The sequence below is a fragment of the Humulus lupulus genome, chromosome 3 (assembly GCF_963169125.1).
Source record: "Humulus lupulus chromosome 3, drHumLupu1.1, whole genome shotgun sequence".
Lineage (NCBI taxonomy): Eukaryota > Viridiplantae > Streptophyta > Magnoliopsida > Rosales > Cannabaceae > Humulus > Humulus lupulus.
In genome coordinates this window covers 281,812,562-281,831,708 of record NC_084795.1, presented here as the reverse complement: position 1 = coordinate 281,831,708, position 19,147 = coordinate 281,812,562, and the positions used below count along the sequence as shown (strand labels likewise).

Below are 19,147 nucleotides of genomic sequence, written 5' to 3'. Positions count from 1 at the left end.
CGTCCTCGTCATCGCAATCCGCCTGATGTCGAGTGGTACACTCCTCCAGTCAGTTCGATGACCCTTCGGATGGTCGCCAACTGCTTCAGAAAATACCCCCTAACGGGGGTGACCATTACACGTCCTACTGCGGAGCAGAGGGCTAACCGTCCAGGAGGAGCAAACAGCGCCTGGTCCCGGTATCACATTGAAGCGGGGGCTTATCTCCCTCTTCATCCTTTCTTTGTGGGGGTGGCCAATTATTTCGGCGTCGCTCCCTTTCAAATAACCCCTAACGGATATAGGATGTTGGCTGCACTCTATGTCCTGTACAAACTTAACAAATGGCCAGAACCTTCACCTCATGAGGTTAACTACCTCTTTGACCTCAAGTCCAATCCTCAACACAACGGGACGGGCTTTTTTCACTTCTGCCATCAGGAAACTGGCCGGACGTTTTTGAGTGGCACTACCCATATATCAAACGTGGGACATTACAACAAGGAGTACTTCTTTACTCCGGATATATCCAGAAACAACTTGGCCTTCGCGAGAGGAGGTACAAATTTGCCTTTGCCTTGGTCGATACTTTATCATAGAGTATTTCCTTTCGTCATTTCTCAAACTTGATCTGCTTTTCAGGCCCCTGGTTGCGCCCGACCCCTACACCAGACATGGTGTCGAGGTCTGATACTCTGGCCAAGATGTCTGCCACAACCAAATGTGTCAAGACCTTGACACTAGAAAAGAATTTGAGGTCGTCTGGCCTTCTGGCTCCTCGCCATGACAATAGAGGGTCCGAAACGGACGAACCCACTGCCGGGGGGGTTCCCGAGCAACAACTTCCTGTGCCCTCTCCAAGGAGGAGGCCAACAGGAGTTACGATCAGGGAACCCACGGGCAGCCCTTCTGCAGAAAGGCCTTCTGCTCCCCAAGGCAAGGGGAAAGAAAAGGCCACAGAACTAGTTGTTGACTTGGAAGAGTCTTCTGATGACAATGGTAACGTTATTTCGCTTTTAAATGGTCTGCCAATCCCCTGTCACATGTTTGACGGGGATGGTAACTTTACATATGCTCCAAATCTAGGGCCAAACTTCTTCATGCCAGAAAATGAGTATATGATTAATAGAGTCAATAGTATAGCGACCAGTAGTTGTAGCTCGGGTATTCACTTTATTATCTTCTTTCTGTTGTATTACTTACTTTCACCTTTTTCTTCCCTTACTAACCTCTTGTGTTTATTTTTATGCAGATATGTCGACTCCCAATATCTTTGACATGTACCAGGCCGAAGAGGAAGAGGAAGTCCCTCAACTTCAACGGAGGTCAAAGAAACGAACTGGTGAAACCAGTCAAGGCCCTTCAGCCAAGAAGAGTCGACCAGAAGACCTTCCTCAGGGCACACCAACCGGGCATAGTCCTGCGCCAACTGGGCGAACTCCTACCCCTCCTCCAGCTCCTTCTGAACAGCAAAACATCCCTGCTCGGTCCAACCCTCCACCTGCGCCTGCTAGGGAGCATCTTTCTCGCGAAGAGGCTCATGAGGCCAGGCTCGTGAGCCGTACCATTCGATCCGCTAAGGATCAAATTGAACGCATAGGCAAAGGTGAGCGTGTTGGGGCCGCCATGATCCAAGCTGAAGAGCTACCAGTCGATCAGATCCTAAACAGGGCTCTGAACGAGATCTCCAACGTAAGTATTTCTTTGTTCTTCGAGTCTTTGTTTTTTCAGTTCTCGTGATAAGTCTTGACTTCTTTTTCTTTCGTTTACAGGCCTTACTTTCTGCCATTACCGCTCGTACCCGAGCCCAGGCCTACTTTGAGCAGATTGAGGCTAAAGTTCTCGAGAAACATCAGGTGAAGGCGGCTGAGGAGCTTTCGGCTGCTAAGGCCAAACATGCTAAGGAGTTGGAGACGGTGGTCCGAGAGAGGGATGCAGCGGTGACCAAACTGTCCGCGGCTGAAGCTTTCAGAGGAAGTCAGAGTTGCGGAGTTGGCTCGGTGCGCTGCTCAACTGGCTGAAGAGGAGGCGAGAGCTGCGACTCCTGCAACCCCAAGCGTCGTTGGTTTGGATGAAGAAACCATCGAGGAAGAGACTGACCAGGTTGTTGCCCAGGATCCTCCTGCCTCCCATGCCTCTTAATTTATTTAACTGTCTTTCTTTCTTTTTGAACATGCGACCCACGGGTCGTAATGTAAAAACAACAGTTTCTTTTTATTTTAAACTTTGCTGCACGGGTAGTAAATCTTTTTGTTTGAACAATTACATCCAAGCAGCAATGCTTGCGGTGTAAAAGCTTAACTCTTAGTGTTATAATATTTTTACTTATTATAACGTTTTTCCGTATGACCGAACTTAGCATAGTACTTTGGCATGATTTATCAAAACATATATTTTGAAAAAATACTCTAAGTACTTGAAGCATGCTTTCACTCATTTTGTTCATGTGTTTACATACCTTGAGAGTATGCTTTGCTATCGATGTGCCTTATATGCCCCCCAAGTGATCGAGGAGCTTTAGGTCCTTGGTCACTTGCCTTGACCATGGCCTGTCCGAACATTCCTGTTCGTGCGGAAAAATGATACTTGTAATACAGCAAAACAACACACGTAATGAACAAATACTTGTAAATGTAAATTCACAAAGGTTGGCAAGAACGACTGGCTGAGCATAGTCCCTTATAATTTTGTATTAAAAATAGACTAATCATGTCATTACGAATGATTCTGAAACAGAATCTTACATATATGAGCAGTTAGCCATACACCGTGGCTAACCCTCTTTGCAAAACTTGTAAAAATTAATAGAAAAATTTGAACAAGCCAGTCCTTTAAGAAGGGATGTTTATTGATAATACTTGCGCAGGTGTTCTCCATTCCAGTAACGTGGAACGAGATCTCCGTTTAAGCGTGCAAGTTTGTAGGTGCCTGGGTGAAGGACTTCTTCAATCTGGTAAGGTCCTTCCCAGTTAGGTCCGAGCACGCCAGCAGTGGGGTCGCGGGTATTCAAGAAAACTCGTCGTAACACCAAGTCTCCGACGTTGAATCTTCTTTCTTTAACTTTGGAGTTAAAGTACCGGGCGACTTTTTGCTGATAAGCAGCAACTTGGAGTTGAGATTTTTCTCGTATCTCATCAATTGAGTCTAAGGACTCCAGCATTAGCTGGCTGTTTTGCTCTTGATCGTACGTTAAATGCCGATGTGAGGGGGGATTTATCTCGACGGGTAACATGGCCTCATACCCATAAGCTAAGGAAAATGGGGTACGTTCTGTGGCTGTTCGATGAGATGTTCTATACGACCAGAGGACTTCAGGTAGTTGTTCTGGCCATGCTCCTTTAGCTTCTTCAAGTCTTTTCTTCAGGGTGTCCTTGAGGGTTTTGTTTACAGCTTCGACTTGCCCATTCGCTTGGGGGTGTGCGACTGAAGAAAAGCTCTTAATTATCCCATGCCTTCCGCAGAAATCGGTGAACAGGTCGCTGTCAAATTGGGTCCCGTTGTCTGAAACTATCTTTCTGGGCAGACCATAGCGGCACACAATGTTCTTGATGACAAAGTCGAGAACTTTCTTGGTCGTTATGGTTGCGAGTGGTTCAGCTTCGACCCATTTTGTGAAGTAATCAATTGCCACAACTGCGTACTTTACTCCTCCTTTTCCTGTTGGCAGGGATCTAATTAAGTCTATTCCCCATATTGCGAAAGGCCACGGGCTCTGCATTTGCTTTAGTTCGTTTGGAGCTGCTCGTGGGATTTTGGAGAACCTCTGACATTTATCACACCTTCGTACGTACTCCATTGAATCCTCGTTCATCGTTGGCCAAAAATAGCCCTGTTGAAGAATTTTTTTCGCCAAACTCTGCCCCCCAGCGTGATCTCCGCAGAAGCCTTCATGCACCTCTTTCATGAGTTCCTTAGCTTTTTCTGATGTAATGCACCTGAGCAGTGGCATTGAATATCCTCTTCGGTACATAACACCGTCGAGCAGTATGTACCTAGCAGCTTGTCTTTGCAGAGTTCTGGCCTTGTTTCTATCTGCTGGCAATGTCCCATTTGTCAGATATTCCAGGTAAGGCGCCATCCATGTATCTTCTATTCGAATTTCCATGCTGACTTCGGTCGCATCAATGCTTGGTTCACTTAATCTCTCTACTGGGACTATGTTCAAGGTGTCAGCATCTTTAGCACTTGCAAGTTTGGCCAAGGCGTCTGCATTCGAATTTCGGTCTCGCGGAATCTGCTGGAGGGTGTATTTTGTAAACTGTGCTAGCAAATCTTTTGTTTTGTTAAGGTAGGCCATCATTTTTAACCCTCGCGCTTGATATTCTCCCAGGACTTGATTCACGACCAGCTGGGAGTCGCTGTAAATATCGAGCGCTTTTATATTCATCTCCCTGGCCATTCTCAGTCCAGCGAGGAGTGCTTCGTATTCCGCTTCATTGTTTGACGCTGTGAAGTCAAACCTGATTGCGTAGTGAAATCGATGCCCATCGGGTGTTATCAATATCACTCCCGCTCCAGCGTGAGATTCATTAGATGATCCATCTGTGAATAGTTTCCACGAAGGAGTCTTGTCTTGAGGCATGGGCGCCTCAGGCTTTTCGCACAACTCGTTGCTGGGGAGTTCGGTGAACTCCGCAATAAAATCGGCTAAGGCTTGTCCTTTTATTGCTGCTCGCGGTGAATAAGTTACGTCGAACTGTCCCAATTCGACCGCCCATTTTAACAGTCGTCCAGCCGCCTCAGGTTTTTGGAGGACTTGCCGAAGGGGCTGGTCGGTCAGAACCGTGATAGGATGGGCTTGGAAGTACGGTCGCAACTTTCGGGAGGCTAGAATTAGGCAATATGCTAATCTTTCGATCGGTGGATATTTTAATTCTGCACTGATAAGCCTTTTGCTGACGTAGTAAACAGCTTTCTGCACGCCTTCTTCTTCCCGTATCAGTACCGCACTAGCAGCAACTTCGGTAATCGCCAGATAAACATACAAAGTCTCTCCTTCGATTGGTTTTGATAGGATGGGAGGTTGCGACATATGAGCCTTTATTGTCTGGAATGCTTGCTCGCAGTCTTCCGTCCATTCAAACTTCTTATTTCCCCTAAGTAGATTGAAGAATGGAACGCACTTGTCAGTTGATTTTGAGATGAATCTACTAAGGGCAGCTATCCTTCCGGTCAGGCTTTGGACATCCTTGATCTTTTCTGGCGACTTCATATCGATCAGGGCTTTTATCTTGTCGGGGTTGGCCTCTATTCCCCTTGAATTCACTATAAACCCCAAAAACTTTCCTGACCCGACTCCAAAGGAACATTTGAGGGGATTCAACTTCATATGGTACTTGTTTAACACATCAAAGCACCTTCGCAAATCCCTCACATGTCCTTCAGCCTTCTTGGACTTTACCAGCATGTCATCCACATATACCTCCATGCTTACTCCGATCAGCTCCTTGAACATGTGGTTGACCAGTCGTTGGTAAGTCGCACCTGCGTTTTTTAGTCCCAAAGGCATTACCTTGTAACAATATAAGCCCGTATCGGTCCGAAAGCTGGTATGATCCTCATCAGGGGGATGCATGCTGATCTGATTGTAGCCTGAATACGCATCCATGAACGAAAGGGTCTCATGCCCAGCAGTTGCATCGACTAGCTGGTCGATCCTCGGGAGTGGGAAGCAGTCTTTTGGGCAGGCTTGATTGAGGTCTGTAAAATCCACACAGGTCCGCCATTTGCCGTTAGGGATGGGGACCAGCACCGGATTGGAGGCCCATGATGGATAAAACGCCACCCTGATGAACCCATTTTCTTTAAGTCTTTCGACTTCTTCTTTCAAGGCTCTTGATCTGTCTTTATCGAGCAGCCTTCTTTTTTGTTGCACCGGTGGAAAGACTTTGTTTATGTTCAGGACATGGCTGATCACTGCAGGATCTATTCCGACCATGTCTTTATGCGACTAGGCGAAAAATTCCTGGTTCTCTTGCAAGAATTCCACCAGCGCCTGCTTTGCGGTAGGTTCTAAATTCTTCCCAACCCTTACGATTCGGGTCAGGTCTTTTTCATCGAGCTGGACCTCCTCCAGGTCCTCGACGGGTCCAACATTTTCTTCAAAATCCCCAAAGCGAGGATCCAAATCTATATCCTCACTTTGGGCAACACCCTATTTGGTGACTTTTCCACCTGATTGGATCTGTCTGTCTTCCGTCATCTGCAATCGTTCTGGGGTAGCGCTCCTCGATGCTCCACTTTTTGCCTATGTGATCGAGGCGTTATAGCACTCCCTGGCTTCCCTTTGGTTTCCCAAAACGCATCCTACCCCTGCGTCCGTTGGGAACTTCATGGCTAGATGCCACATGGAGATGATGGCCCTCAATTCAACCAGTATGGGTCTTCCAATAACGGTGTTATACGCTGAAGGACAGTCGACCACTACAAAAGTGGCGAGTAATGTCCTTGAGGCAGGCGCTGTTCCCGTTGTCACTGGGAGTTTGATCATTCCGGCTGGTGCGAGTCCTTCTCCCGAGAAGCCGTGTATGGTTTGATTGCAGGGCTCCAAGTCCTTCACGGACAGCTTCATGCGTTCCAGCGTTGATTTATACAGGATGTTCACTGAACTTCCTGTATCGACCAGTACTCTTTTTACCATCATATTGGCCATTTGGATATCTACGACCAGCGGATCGGAATGTGGGAATCGGACGTGTTGGGCATCGCCCTCAGAGAAGGTTATCCTGCACTCCTCTGAGCGGGCCTTTTTCGGCGCTCGGTCCTCCACAATCATCATTTCGATATCCTGGTCGTGGCGTAGAGTTCGAGCATATCGTTCTCTAGCCTTTCCGCTATTTCCTGCGAGGTGCTGGCCTCCACAGATGGTTAAAAGTGTTCCGGCTACGGGGGGCGTGTGGACGTCTGCTCGTTGCCACCTGGAGCTTCTCGTTGGGAAGTTCCCGAGGCCCGTACGTACCTTCTCAAGTGTCCTTGTCTAATGAGGAACTCAATTTCATCTTTTAGCTGGTTGCATTCATTAGTGTCATGTCCGTAGTCGTTATGGTAACGACAGAATTTGGTAGTGTCTCTTTTTGAAATGTCTTTTCGAATGGGCCCAGGTTTCTTGTAGGGCACACTAGAGCTTGTGGCCTGGTAAACCTCTCCTCGAGACTCAATGAGGGCAGTGTAGTTAGTGAACCTAGGTTCATAACGATTACCCTTGGCTCGTTTATTGTCGGAGGTGGAAGGCTCATTGTGTGGCCGTTTCCCACCATTCTTGCCATTACCGTTGCCGTTTATGTTGCCCTTGCCGTTGCCATTTGGTTTGGTGCCATTGGCGGCTTTGGCGGGTTCGGCAGCCTTCTTACCCTTGTTCGAGGGTTTTCCATCATCGGCAATGGCTTCTTCGAGCTTGATATACCGATCAGCTCGGTCTAAGAACTCCTGGGTGGTTCTAACCCCATCCTTACGAAGACTTTTCCATAGGGGCGAACGGCGCCTCACTCCCGCGGTTATAGCCATCATTTTTCCTTCGTCCCCGACTGTCTTTGCTCCGGCTGCCGCTCGCATAAAGCGCTGGATGTAATCCTTCAGTGATTCTCCATCCCGCTGGCGGATCTCGACCAGTTGGTTTGCTTCGGTCGGGTGGACACGGCTTGCGTAGAACTGTCCGTAGAACTCCCTTACGAACATTTCCCAGGAAACTATGCTTGCAGGTGGGAATTTAAAGAACCATTCCTGCGCGGCTTCAGAAAGTGTTGCAGGAAATATCCTGCACCGAGCGTCTTCGGATACTTTCTGAATGTCCATCTGGATTTCAAACTTATTCACATGCGAGACGGGATCCCCGTATCCATCAAAGTTTGGGAGCGTAGGCATCTTGAACTTGCCGGGAGTCTCTGCGTTGGCTATTCTTTGGATAAATGGAGTGCCTTTTCTCCTATCGTGATCAATGTAAGAGGTCCTTCCTCCGACCAGTTGTTGCACAGCCTGATTTAGTGCGTCTATCTGGGCTTGCAACGCAGTAGGAATAGCTACGGTCTCTGCTGCTGGGTGGATGTTCTCACCATGCTTCTCTCGACGATCATTGAGTATGTCTCTTAGATCTTCCTCTCTTCTCCGTTGCTCGCTACCTCCGAGCCGGTTGAAGACATTATTTTGCCTGGGTTGCCCCCCAGCATCTTGTCTATTTGGTTGATCATCTTGAGGTATTTGGCTCCTGCTCTTACCTCTATTTCCGTTCCTCCCATCAGCATTGTCCTTGCCTGAGTAAGCCTCGTTATAGCCGTGGCCATCTTTGAACTTTGACTGGCTGTGGTAAGACTGGTTGTTCCCTCTATTCCCGTCTCTGGCAGAAACACCCCGAGCGTTAGAGGGTGGCCTGCGCTGGTCGCGATGTCCCCGTGCATTATCATGCCGCTGGGATCCACGGACCGCAGAGCCTAACTCCGAGTCTCTCCTGTTACCAGGAGGGTAGTGACCCCTGTTCGCTTGGTGTGGCCCATCATTCTCGCGGCGTCTAGGACTACGAGGTTGTCGCTCGGCCCTATTCTGCCTTTGCTGCGAGGGATTACCTCGAGCACCGTGGGATGGAGGATCTGCCTCGGGGTCCAGTGGAACGTCGTCATGGGGCATCTGGGGCTGTTCAGGCCTTTGCGGACTTGAAGGATGGACCGGCAGGCTAGGATTGGGACCTCCCTGGGGTGGCCCAGTTTCAGGTTGATTAGGCTGCGAGGCAGGCGCGGCCTGATTTCTGGCCAACAGCAAGGCCGCTTCAAGGGCTGCCATGGCCTCGGTCTGGCGGCGATCCACCTCCGCTTGTCTCTCGCTTAACTCCGCCCGCTGACGATCAAGTTCCTGCTGCTGCCTTGCCATAGCTTCTGCGGCAGTCTCTTGATTGGCTCTCAGACTAGCCAACTCTTCCTGCAACGTGCCCAAGGTGCTCCTCAAAGTCGCATCGTCCATTTCCTCCTCTTCAAAATCTAGTTGTGGCTCATCTTCCGCCATGCTTGCAGGGGGAGGAGGAGGTGGCGGATTCGACGGTGCAGCGGCGGCGGTCTAAGCAGCTTTCTTCCCTGCTTTCGCCATTAGTTTTATCAACAACAATGAATCGTCCTCTCAATGAAAGCACCAGAATGTTGACCCACGATTTAGCCAACTGACACGGAGTCAAAATATGAATGATATAGACGAATATATATAGATAATAACGTAATGACAAAAGTAAAGAAAACACAGTAATTTATAGTGGTTCGGCCCCAGGATCTGGTAATGACCTACGTCCACTTAGAATGATATTGATATGGGATCAAAAGTGTGATCAGAGAACTTGGGTTCAATGAGTTTCAACACTCCTCATAAACAATACAAGTTTACTCAGATAATTTCTATAATCTCTATGATTTCCGGGCTCCCCCCAAAAAGTCCCTTCCCATGAGCCATCTCCTGCTATTTATAGGCTCATGGAGGGTTGCCCAATATTGTTACAGATATTATCCCTGAATCATGGGATATTCAGAAGATTGCATGAGATAAATTCGGGATTCATAAGATCTTTCCATAAATGTTGCTTTGCCAGCGGAACCACCGACCAGTCTGGTCGTGGTAAAGACAGGTCTGTCCTGCTTCTGGTGTGTCTCCTGGTCGATACTCTAGCAGACGCTCTAGGTGTCAGCCACGTGTCAAGAGATTATTCGCCACGTCACAAATGCTAATTTATTGGATAACACAACACTAATTAACCAAATAAAGACGATTAAAGGTAATAGATTCCAGAGAGTAATAATTTGTTAAAACTTAGTATTATATATTTTTAAACTTATTTATTTTATTATTTATCACTATAACTTATTTAAGATCTCATCAGTTGTCCAATTTTGGTATTTGAAAAAATTACAACTTAATTATTTTTTCATGACAGTATATTTTATAATTATAGCAAATTTTCTAGTAATTTTTAAAAAATTTCGAATAATTTATAGTGCTCTAATCATAGTTCAAACAGTTTGTTTTCCACGTGTATAAAAAAACTTAGTTACGTGCATAATTGATTGTTTAGACTTTGATTTTGGCACTGTAAATTATTTAGAATTTCTCGAAAATTGATGAGATGTTTACTATAATTTTTCTAAATGTCAGAAATAGAAAATGTCCATAGGATAGGGCACAGGACTACCAAAAAATTATCCAATATTATATATTGCTTATTACAAAATTCATGACATAGGGTAGGTATACTAATTAAAGTTTATTAAATAAATATAGCATACGCTAATTAGCCTATATGTTTCCACATTTAGAGGGTCCCTCCCCACCACTTACTAATATATATAATTATATATAATGAAAATTAATATTTATTGTATTTGGTGATAATATGGGACCTGAGAATAAGACACATATTCTAAATTTAATAACCATATTATGAAGGGTTTATACATTTTTGGACCCTGTATTTTTTTCACATTACCTGTTTGGACCATGTGTTTTGACAAATTACTTTCTGAACCCTATGTTTTGTAAAATGGTTAAAATAGAACATGTTATCCCCAAAAATTGGAGTTCGATGACGTAGCAATAGAATTGACAAATGGCAAGGAATGGTTGGGTGATCTGACTTAGGAGTGACCCGGTAGACCAGTGAAGAATTTTGACTGGCCAATCACATGTTTGTCTGCCCAGGCATGACCTTGGCCGACCAGTCATGACCATGTCCGATCAGCCAAGCGCATCTCTGCCTAGCCAAGTGAATGTCTGCCCAGCCAAGTGCATGTCTGCCCCGTTAGGTGCGTGTCTGCCCAGTGAAAGTTTGGCCGACCAGCCTGAATGAGATATGGATCGAATAGACAGAGCGAGGCTACGCAAGAGATCCCAGAAACGGCTTCCACAAGAATTGGTCTTGGCTTGCACGGGAATCTCTCATTTATCCCACGAATATAGTATATTGTTATATTATGAATATTATTGTAAATTAAATATAATGAGAATAACAAAATATCCCGATTATGAAGGGATACCATCTGTACGATCCTGAGCCTATAAATACAAGGCTTATGGCATCATAAAGAGGACTTTTGAACTTTTGATTCGAATTCTAATTTTCTAGAGAGAGAGAGAATATTTGTATTTGAGAGAATTCTTGTATTCCTGTATTCTTGTAATCTGCACTGAAGAAACTCAGTTGACTCAGGTTCATCTGATCTTGAGTGCAGACCTATAATCTCAAATTTAAGTGGATTAGGCTATTACCAACACATTGGGGCTGAACCACTATAAAAATCGTCTGTGTCATTTATTTCTCTTGAAGGTTTTTGTCGTTTTTGACGTCTACATGTCGTTGGCCAAAAACGCGGTCAACATTTTGGTGCTTTCATTGAGAGCCTGAGGAGAAAGACAGACGGTCCCTGAAGTATTATGGCACCTAAGAGCACCAATGTGGCCTCCAAGAAGACAGGCTCCTCTAAAGAGCCAGCTAGATCAGAAGGTCCTGGCCCACAAGACCATGAGACTGAGCCTAGGGTCATGCTTGAGGACGTGACTCCAGAAGTCGAAGAACTCCAGGAAGCCATGGGGGCCTTCCAGAAGGAGATGGCACAATTCCATGCCAGACAGGAGGCGTTCGCTGAAGAGATGGTCAGGCAGAAAGCCGCGTTAAAGCAGCAAAGGCGCGATATGGAGGCCAAAAGCGAAGAGCTCAGACAACAACAGGAGGAGGTCAATCGAAGACATCGTGAAGCAGCACTTGCTCTAGAAGCAGCTACCCAATTGGCCCAAGCCAATGCTCAAGTCGCAGCACAAGCAGCCACCCAGGGAGCAAGAAATAATGACGCTGGTCGAAGGACCACTGACAGAGCCGATTCTCGAGGACCGGGCAGAAGCAGGAGTAACCCCCCTGGTCGGGAAGATGATGGGGACCGATCCAGAACTGCCTCGATGCAAAGGAAGCACTCTAGAACCCTCTCCAGGAGCCACCGATCAGAGACTTCTAGATAAGGGAGTCACCGATCGGGCAGTAAAAAGACTCCACCCAGGCAGGATTAGACCAAGACTCCTCGAGAGAAGAGGACTTCACAATTCAAAGATGGGCATGGTCATGATGAGGCTGATAGTCATCACACCGATCAGTCAAAGGAAAAGGAGGGCAACAACCAACAAGATAGGAAAGACTGCCCAGGACATACTGAAAGGCCTCCACTGCACCCCGACCAGCAGCGTAGTAGGAGAGAGCAAGTCCCGCGTAGTAAGCCCTCTGGGAAATCGAAGAGTACGGTGTTCGATCGGGCAGGAGAGCATGCTTCCCGGAAGGATCTAAGGGATGTTATCACCAACAAGAGGAGGACTGTCTCGGTCGAAGGGCAAAATCTTGACCGCCCTGCCAGTCAAGTAGAAATATTTGACGACAGCGCGCCAGATGGAAATTCCTGACCAGGCGGTCAAGATCTTGGAACTTCATCAGTTGCACCAGCCATCCAAGCCCAGCTGGATGTACTAGCAGCTGCAGTGCAAGGTTTGTCAAAACGACCTTCCGGGATAGATGCGATAGAACACCGGAGTGGCAGCCCATTTTGTGCCCGGATTAGAGCAGCCCAGCCACCGGCAAAATATAAAGCATCGGTTCTGCCAGTATATACAGAAAAGGCAGATCCCATCAAACATGTTGGGATATTCGAGGACCAGATGGAATTGCTCGGAGTAAGTGACGATTATCGGTGTAGAGTTTTCCCGACTACATTGTCGGATACTGCCCAGGAATGGTATTGGAAGTTTAAGCCAAACTCCATTACCTCTTGGGAAGCATTCAGGAAGGAGTTTTGTAGACAATTCAACACTGCCCGGACTCCACCAGTTTATGCCAACCACTCGGTAGATATCAAACAAGGAAAAGATGAGTCTCTAAAGAATTATATACAGAGATTCATGAGAGAAGCCAATAGAGCAACTGCTATAGGAGACAAGGGGAAGATGGTTGCAATATCTGCTAGGATAACTTATCGAAGCCCTTTGTGGGATATAGCATACATAGAAATCCAATTTCAACACTTCAACAATTTCTTGACTGAGCAGACAAGTATATGAAATTGGATGATGCAATCGAGAAAGAGGAGAATGGCATAAACAATCCGGGCGGATCAATTGACTGTCCTAAGGATGGTGGAAAGAAACGTGGAAATAACGGGTCTGACCACCATAAGGAAAAGAAAGTAAAGTTGAGTTCTAATGAAAAGCCAACCAAGTATGAGCCTCGGTTCACTAACTACACCACTCTCTCGACCAGCCGAGCAGAGATATATCTTGCTAGTCATGAAGAGGTTCCCTACAAGAAGCCTCCCCCCATCAGGAAAGAGATGAGGAAAAGAGATATGAATAAGTTTTGTCGTTTCCATGGAGATTATGGTCACGACACGAATGAATGCAATCACCTCAAGGACGAGATATAATTTCTTCTCTGGTCGGGCAAGTTGAGGAAGTACCGGGCAGAGACACCCTAAGTTGAGGAAGTATCGGGCAAGTTGATATTACAATTTTATATCAAAATAATTATATATGTTGGGAATTCAAACAAAGTTTCACATAGATTAAAAATGTAGAAGAAATGAGATTGATAAGTATAGACACATCTCCATTGGTATGTATGATGAGGTCTTTTGGGTAGAGTCCAAAAGTAAATTCATAAGGGTCAATATGTAAATATTTATATATATGTTTATGAAGAATTAGTGAAAATGACATCTTTTTTGAAGTGATTTTGCATTTTTGCATGCTTTTAGTAATTTTTTACAAAATGACATCTGTCTAAAATTCGACTAGTTGTCGAAACTAACTGTCTAAAATTTTCGACCGGCTGTTTGAATTTTTTGACCACCTATTTAAATTTTTGGCTAGCTGTCTAAATTATGAGATGTCATTTTGCAAAGAATTATTAAAACTAGTTTAGAGTGCAAAATGACTTTAAAAAATATGTCATTTTGCTAAAATAACTTAAAAAAATAGGTCATTTTGCCGAAGGTCACTATGTTTATTTAAGTGTACAATATCATACCAATATGGAGATATGGGGTGTCAATGGGGATTTTTCGCCAATATTATATATATTTAAGTCCTATGCCTCCACTGCAGACAATTTTCTCCTTTAAAGATATAAATACATATGTATCCTAACTAACTATTGATGTTAATATATGATGGCAACTACAAAAATCTCATAAACTTCTTCATGAAGCTCAACATTAAAATCCGTTTTCTCCTAATTCTGCTTCATATATTCTACAGGTGTCAATAAACTACTTACTAGGAAATTTGGGAAAAGAATATGGAAAAACAGTTGGAGTGATTAACCTTGGAGGTGGATCAGTTCAAATGGCTTATGCTATCTCTGAAGAAGCTTATGCAAATGCACCAAATCCAACATATGGAGATGAAACTTATGTGAAGGAGACCTTTCTCAAAGGCTCAAAATATTATCTCTATGTTCATAGGTTTTCATTATTACTCTTTCTTTTCACTTAATACATTAATTATAGAACTTTATGCCGCATAAGCCACACTAATATATATGACATGTTGATTTTATTTGTGTACAGTTATTTAGGTTATGGTTTGCTAGCTGCTAGAGCAGGACTCTTAAATGTCACAGGAGATTCTGGAAGCCCTTGCATTCTGGGTGGCTATAAGGGTAAGTAATAAATAAGGTGATGTTTGGTTGGAGGTAATGGAATCGAATGAAATAGAAATGAATCAATTTTCATTCTATTCTTTTGTTTTGTTTTGTTGGATTTTAGACTATTGTAATGTCACTCCAACAGAATGATTTTTCCATCATTCTGGTGGAATAACTATTATTCCATTTGAAAAATGGGAGGAAAGATTACATTCAATTCTTATTCATTTTCTCATTCTCATTCTTACTATTTCATTTTCATTCCCTCCAACCAAATGTTATAGAAGAAAATAACTACTGCAACTTGTAATATTTTCCTGATCAAATTATAAGATCATTATGTCTCTTAATTCTTGAATTTTCTACCTTATCTTGACTTTTCTTTCAGGGTCTTATACATATAGTGGAGTAACTTATAATGCAAAAGCCTCTCGTAGAGGCTCAAGCATCAATAAGTGTAGGAATGTAGCTGACAAGGCTCTTAGAATATCAGAGACATGTTCATACTTGAACTGCACATTTTCTGGGATATGGAATGGAGGAGGAGGACTTGGAGAGAGTAATCTTTATGTTGGTTCCTTCTTCTTCGACAGAGCAAATCAAGTATTGTATTGCTTAATCAAGATTAAGGAGTTCGAAATTTGTTGTTGTTATGTGATTGAATGGTTGCACTAATTAACCACATAATTCAGGTTGGTTTCATTAATGGGAGTGACAATGTTGCCAAAGCTTACCCTGCACAGTTTAAAAAAGCAGCTACTCTTGCTTGCCGAACTAAACTCAAAGACGCGAAATCTGTCTTTCCAGGTGTAGACGAATCCGATTTACCATACATTTGCTTGGACCTTGTTTACCAGTATTCCTTGCTTGTTGATGGTTTTGGTAAGTTTCACTTCCATACCTAGTTTTAAAAAGTTCTTTATTGAAGCGCAACATATTGAAGGTTTTTGTTGTTTGTGATTTTCTAAATAGGTTTGGACCCTTCTCAAGAGATTACTTTGATGAAGAAAATTAAATATCAGGATGGCTTGGCTGAAGCACAATGGCCTCTAGGCAGTGCCATAGAAGTGGTCTCATCATCATCATCATCATCATTAAAAGCTATATAGATATGCAAAAGTTGGCCTCTGAATTTTGGTATCATATTCATGCATAGCAGCATTTGGATTTGTTAACTAAAGACTGCCTATTGTAAGTCTATATATATCCTACACAATATAATAAAGAGTGACACCACACGAGGTGACACTTCATAATTGGTTAGCGATACCTCATAATTCTTATTAAATTCAAATATGTGAATTGCATCAATAGCGATACGCCACATCTTTGTGCTATTCTCTATAATAAAATTATTTAGAGGCATTTCGTGAATTCCCTCTTGGTTTTAATCTCCAACTCTTTTGGAGTATATTTTGTATAATTGACTTTAATGGAAATATTTATTAACAATCGATCTTAAGATAACCCTATTAAGAGACCCTAAATTTACATTGTTTGCTATTTTAAAACTTTTTAAATGGAGACAGCTTAGCAAATTATCCCATTGAGTGTCAATCAAATCGACTTTGTTTTGAGATAAAAAAAATCATATGATTTATGGTCCAACAAGCTAAAGCTTATTTGAATGCTTAAGTATTATTTTTATATCATCTTTATAATATAAAATGTTACAAATCATTTGTTAGAAAATAGAAATCATTTAATCAAGTAGGGTATTATTATATTATTTATATTATAAAATAATGTAATGTTGATTAAATGAGTGTGACAAAATATTATTTTGTCAATTTGTAACATACAAAAGGAATCAGTTACTAATTTGTAACTCCCAAAATATCACCACAATCAATATGTAAATGAATTTAAATATTCTTGATTTAATTTTTATGTGCTATAATGTTCTGGCTGTTAGGGATGTTATTTTGACAATCAATAAGTGTATGGATGTTACAAAATTGTATGGAGATGATTTGAGACGTTTTAGCAGCTTGTAACCAAACCTATTACTTGGGGTTCCTAATTAGTAACCTGATAGTTTCAGCTTTGAAGCATCTTTTTTATGCTTTGTATTTTAAGCATGGTATTGTAATAATTATTTTTTTTGTAACAATATCCTTGTCCAATTGTATTTGTTTTCTAGAATTATAATATTGGCTTCTATTATATTCCAATGAAATATAGTATTTAACAAGCATATTATAAAGCTTAAGCTAAATCAAGCATAAGAAGATGAAGATGGTTTCAAGCTTGCACAAAAAAAAGAGGACTTGAAGTTTAAGAGCTTGAAAAGAAGACTAAGAATCTATCTGTGCCTAAAACATAAGTTTAAAAAGGTATATTAAAATATAAGGGGAAAGATTGTTTTGAGATTTGTTAAATATAATGGTTAAGTAGTTTTACATAAGGTGGTATAAAATACTTAACGATTTTACTTAAGTTGAAGTAATATTACGAATTTTTGTTGTAAACATATATAATTAATTTTTGGGGTTCTAAAGTGATACAAAGAGATTTCCAAGCATCTCCTAAAAGTTTGAAGTCATTTTGAGGTGTTTTTGGACACCTTAAGCAGTGGGATGACGACATGTTGCTTGTGGCCATTAAAAGTTTTAATGGCTATAATAGGAAACATGTTGCCACATAGGTGGTGACATGTCACCTGGTACAAAGAAATTAATGTGCATTTTGGCTCAAAAAATGTGACTAAAAGATGTTATCCTATTGGTTATAAGACTTAAACCCGAAATTACCCAAAAAAAAAAAAAATTCAGAATAGGTTTGGTACCCCATTTCTTAACCTGAAACCAATAAAATTCGAATCTGATGCACTTGAAACCAAAAAACATAACCCGTGTGCACCCTACAACTACACCTAATGATTTAACAAATAGAGTGGTAAAGGGATTTTTTTCATCCAAAAAATAAAATAAAATAAAAGTCATGGAAAGCCGCTAAAAACATATATTTAGATAGAAAAAAAATAAACAAATTGAAATATATTGTTATACAAAATGTATATTTTTATGTTATGCAAAATAACTGGTTATGTATGAGATGAAAGTGTACAATTATAAGCAGGGATTTTTTTTCATAAATATGGTTTTTTAGCCATTAATATGCAAAAATATAGTAATTAAACTTTTCTTGGTTTATATGGACAAATTTAATTAAAAAACTCAGATTATGGGGAAAAAAATATGGTATAATAATGATTTTTTACAAAAATATGGCATAATAATGATATTTTACAAAAATATGGGAAAAAAATCTCATAGAAAGGAATACAAGTTTTAAAAAGCCATAAAATAATACTTGTAAAAAAAAAGGCATATTTTTTAAAATTTTATCGAAAAACCCATATAAAATGTAGTGAAGTATCTTTCTAATGTGAGTGAGTGTCTGTAGTTCAACTAAGCTTCAAATGGGCTTTTCAAGGTCAGTAAGAGTAGTCCAACTAAGATCATATTTTTCAAGCTCAACAACTTATCTATTCTTATCTCACTTATAAGCCCAAGATAAACCCAATTCAACCAGACACTATTATTTTTTTTTTTTTAAAAAGTACAATGTTCTTCATTTTCCCTTTTAAAGATTTATTTTTGAGGATAAGACTTGTAAATGCCATTTATTTTGTTCAAATCTTATTACCTTTTTTTTTTGAAATTGTTCTTATCTTATCTTTGAATTGGAAGTATTGTGGGGAAAAAAACAAAAGATTGTTAGTTGTTGGGTACCATTAAAGAATAGTTAGACATTACATGGAAGTCTAAGACCCACAAAATTTAAGAGAAAATATATACAATATTTATTTATATAAAAAGTGTATTGATAATAGAAATTTTTAGTTTTAGTGGCTTTTTTTTTTTTTTAATTTTAATGAAGCATTCTAAATATTTAATGGAATATATCTTTAAAACTAACTAAAAATATATTTATTAATTATATTAATATAAATTTAAATATTATAAAATATCATTATTATAATAATATTTGATATAAGACTACATATTTAATAAATATATTAATATAAATTCAAATTCAAATTCAAATGTTATAAATTTTATTATTATATTAATATATAATACAAGACTAAATATTCAATAATTATATTAATATAAATTCAAATGTTATAAATTATTGTTATGATAATAATATATAATCTTAATTTTTCTACAAATTATATTAATATAAATTCAAATATTATAAACTATTATTATAATAATATTTAATACTTATATTAATATATGTTTAATATTTATATTAATATAAATTTAAATATTATAAAATATCTTTATAACAATAATAAATAATACATAATCTTAATTGTAATTAAAAAATTGTCATTATATTTTAAAAAATTATCATATTATATATGTTTAAAAATTTTAAACAATGTTTTAGTTTAATTTTTCTTTTAATATGTTTATGTCATTCTTTTATAAATAATATTATTTATTTATTTGAAATTTATATGACAATGATACAAATTTAATAAAAATAATTAATAAATTCTATAATTAAAACTAA

The 19,147-nt window shown here is 40.8% G+C and overlaps 1 protein-coding gene across 1 annotated transcript in view; it reads left to right on the top strand.

Moving 5' to 3' along the window:
• The window catches only part of LOC133824719 (apyrase 1-like), a 39,350-nt gene extending 23,464 nt beyond the window's left edge, over positions 1 to 15,886 (top strand). The window contains exons 8-9 of the mRNA XM_062257692.1: positions 15,310 to 15,499; positions 15,590 to 15,886. Of these exons, the coding sequence (XP_062113676.1) occupies positions 15,310 to 15,499; positions 15,590 to 15,726 (327 nt within the window). The 3' untranslated portion in view covers positions 15,727 to 15,886. The remainder of the gene's footprint in view (positions 1 to 15,309; positions 15,500 to 15,589) is intronic.
• The last annotated feature ends 3,261 nt before the right edge of the window (positions 15,887 to 19,147 follow it).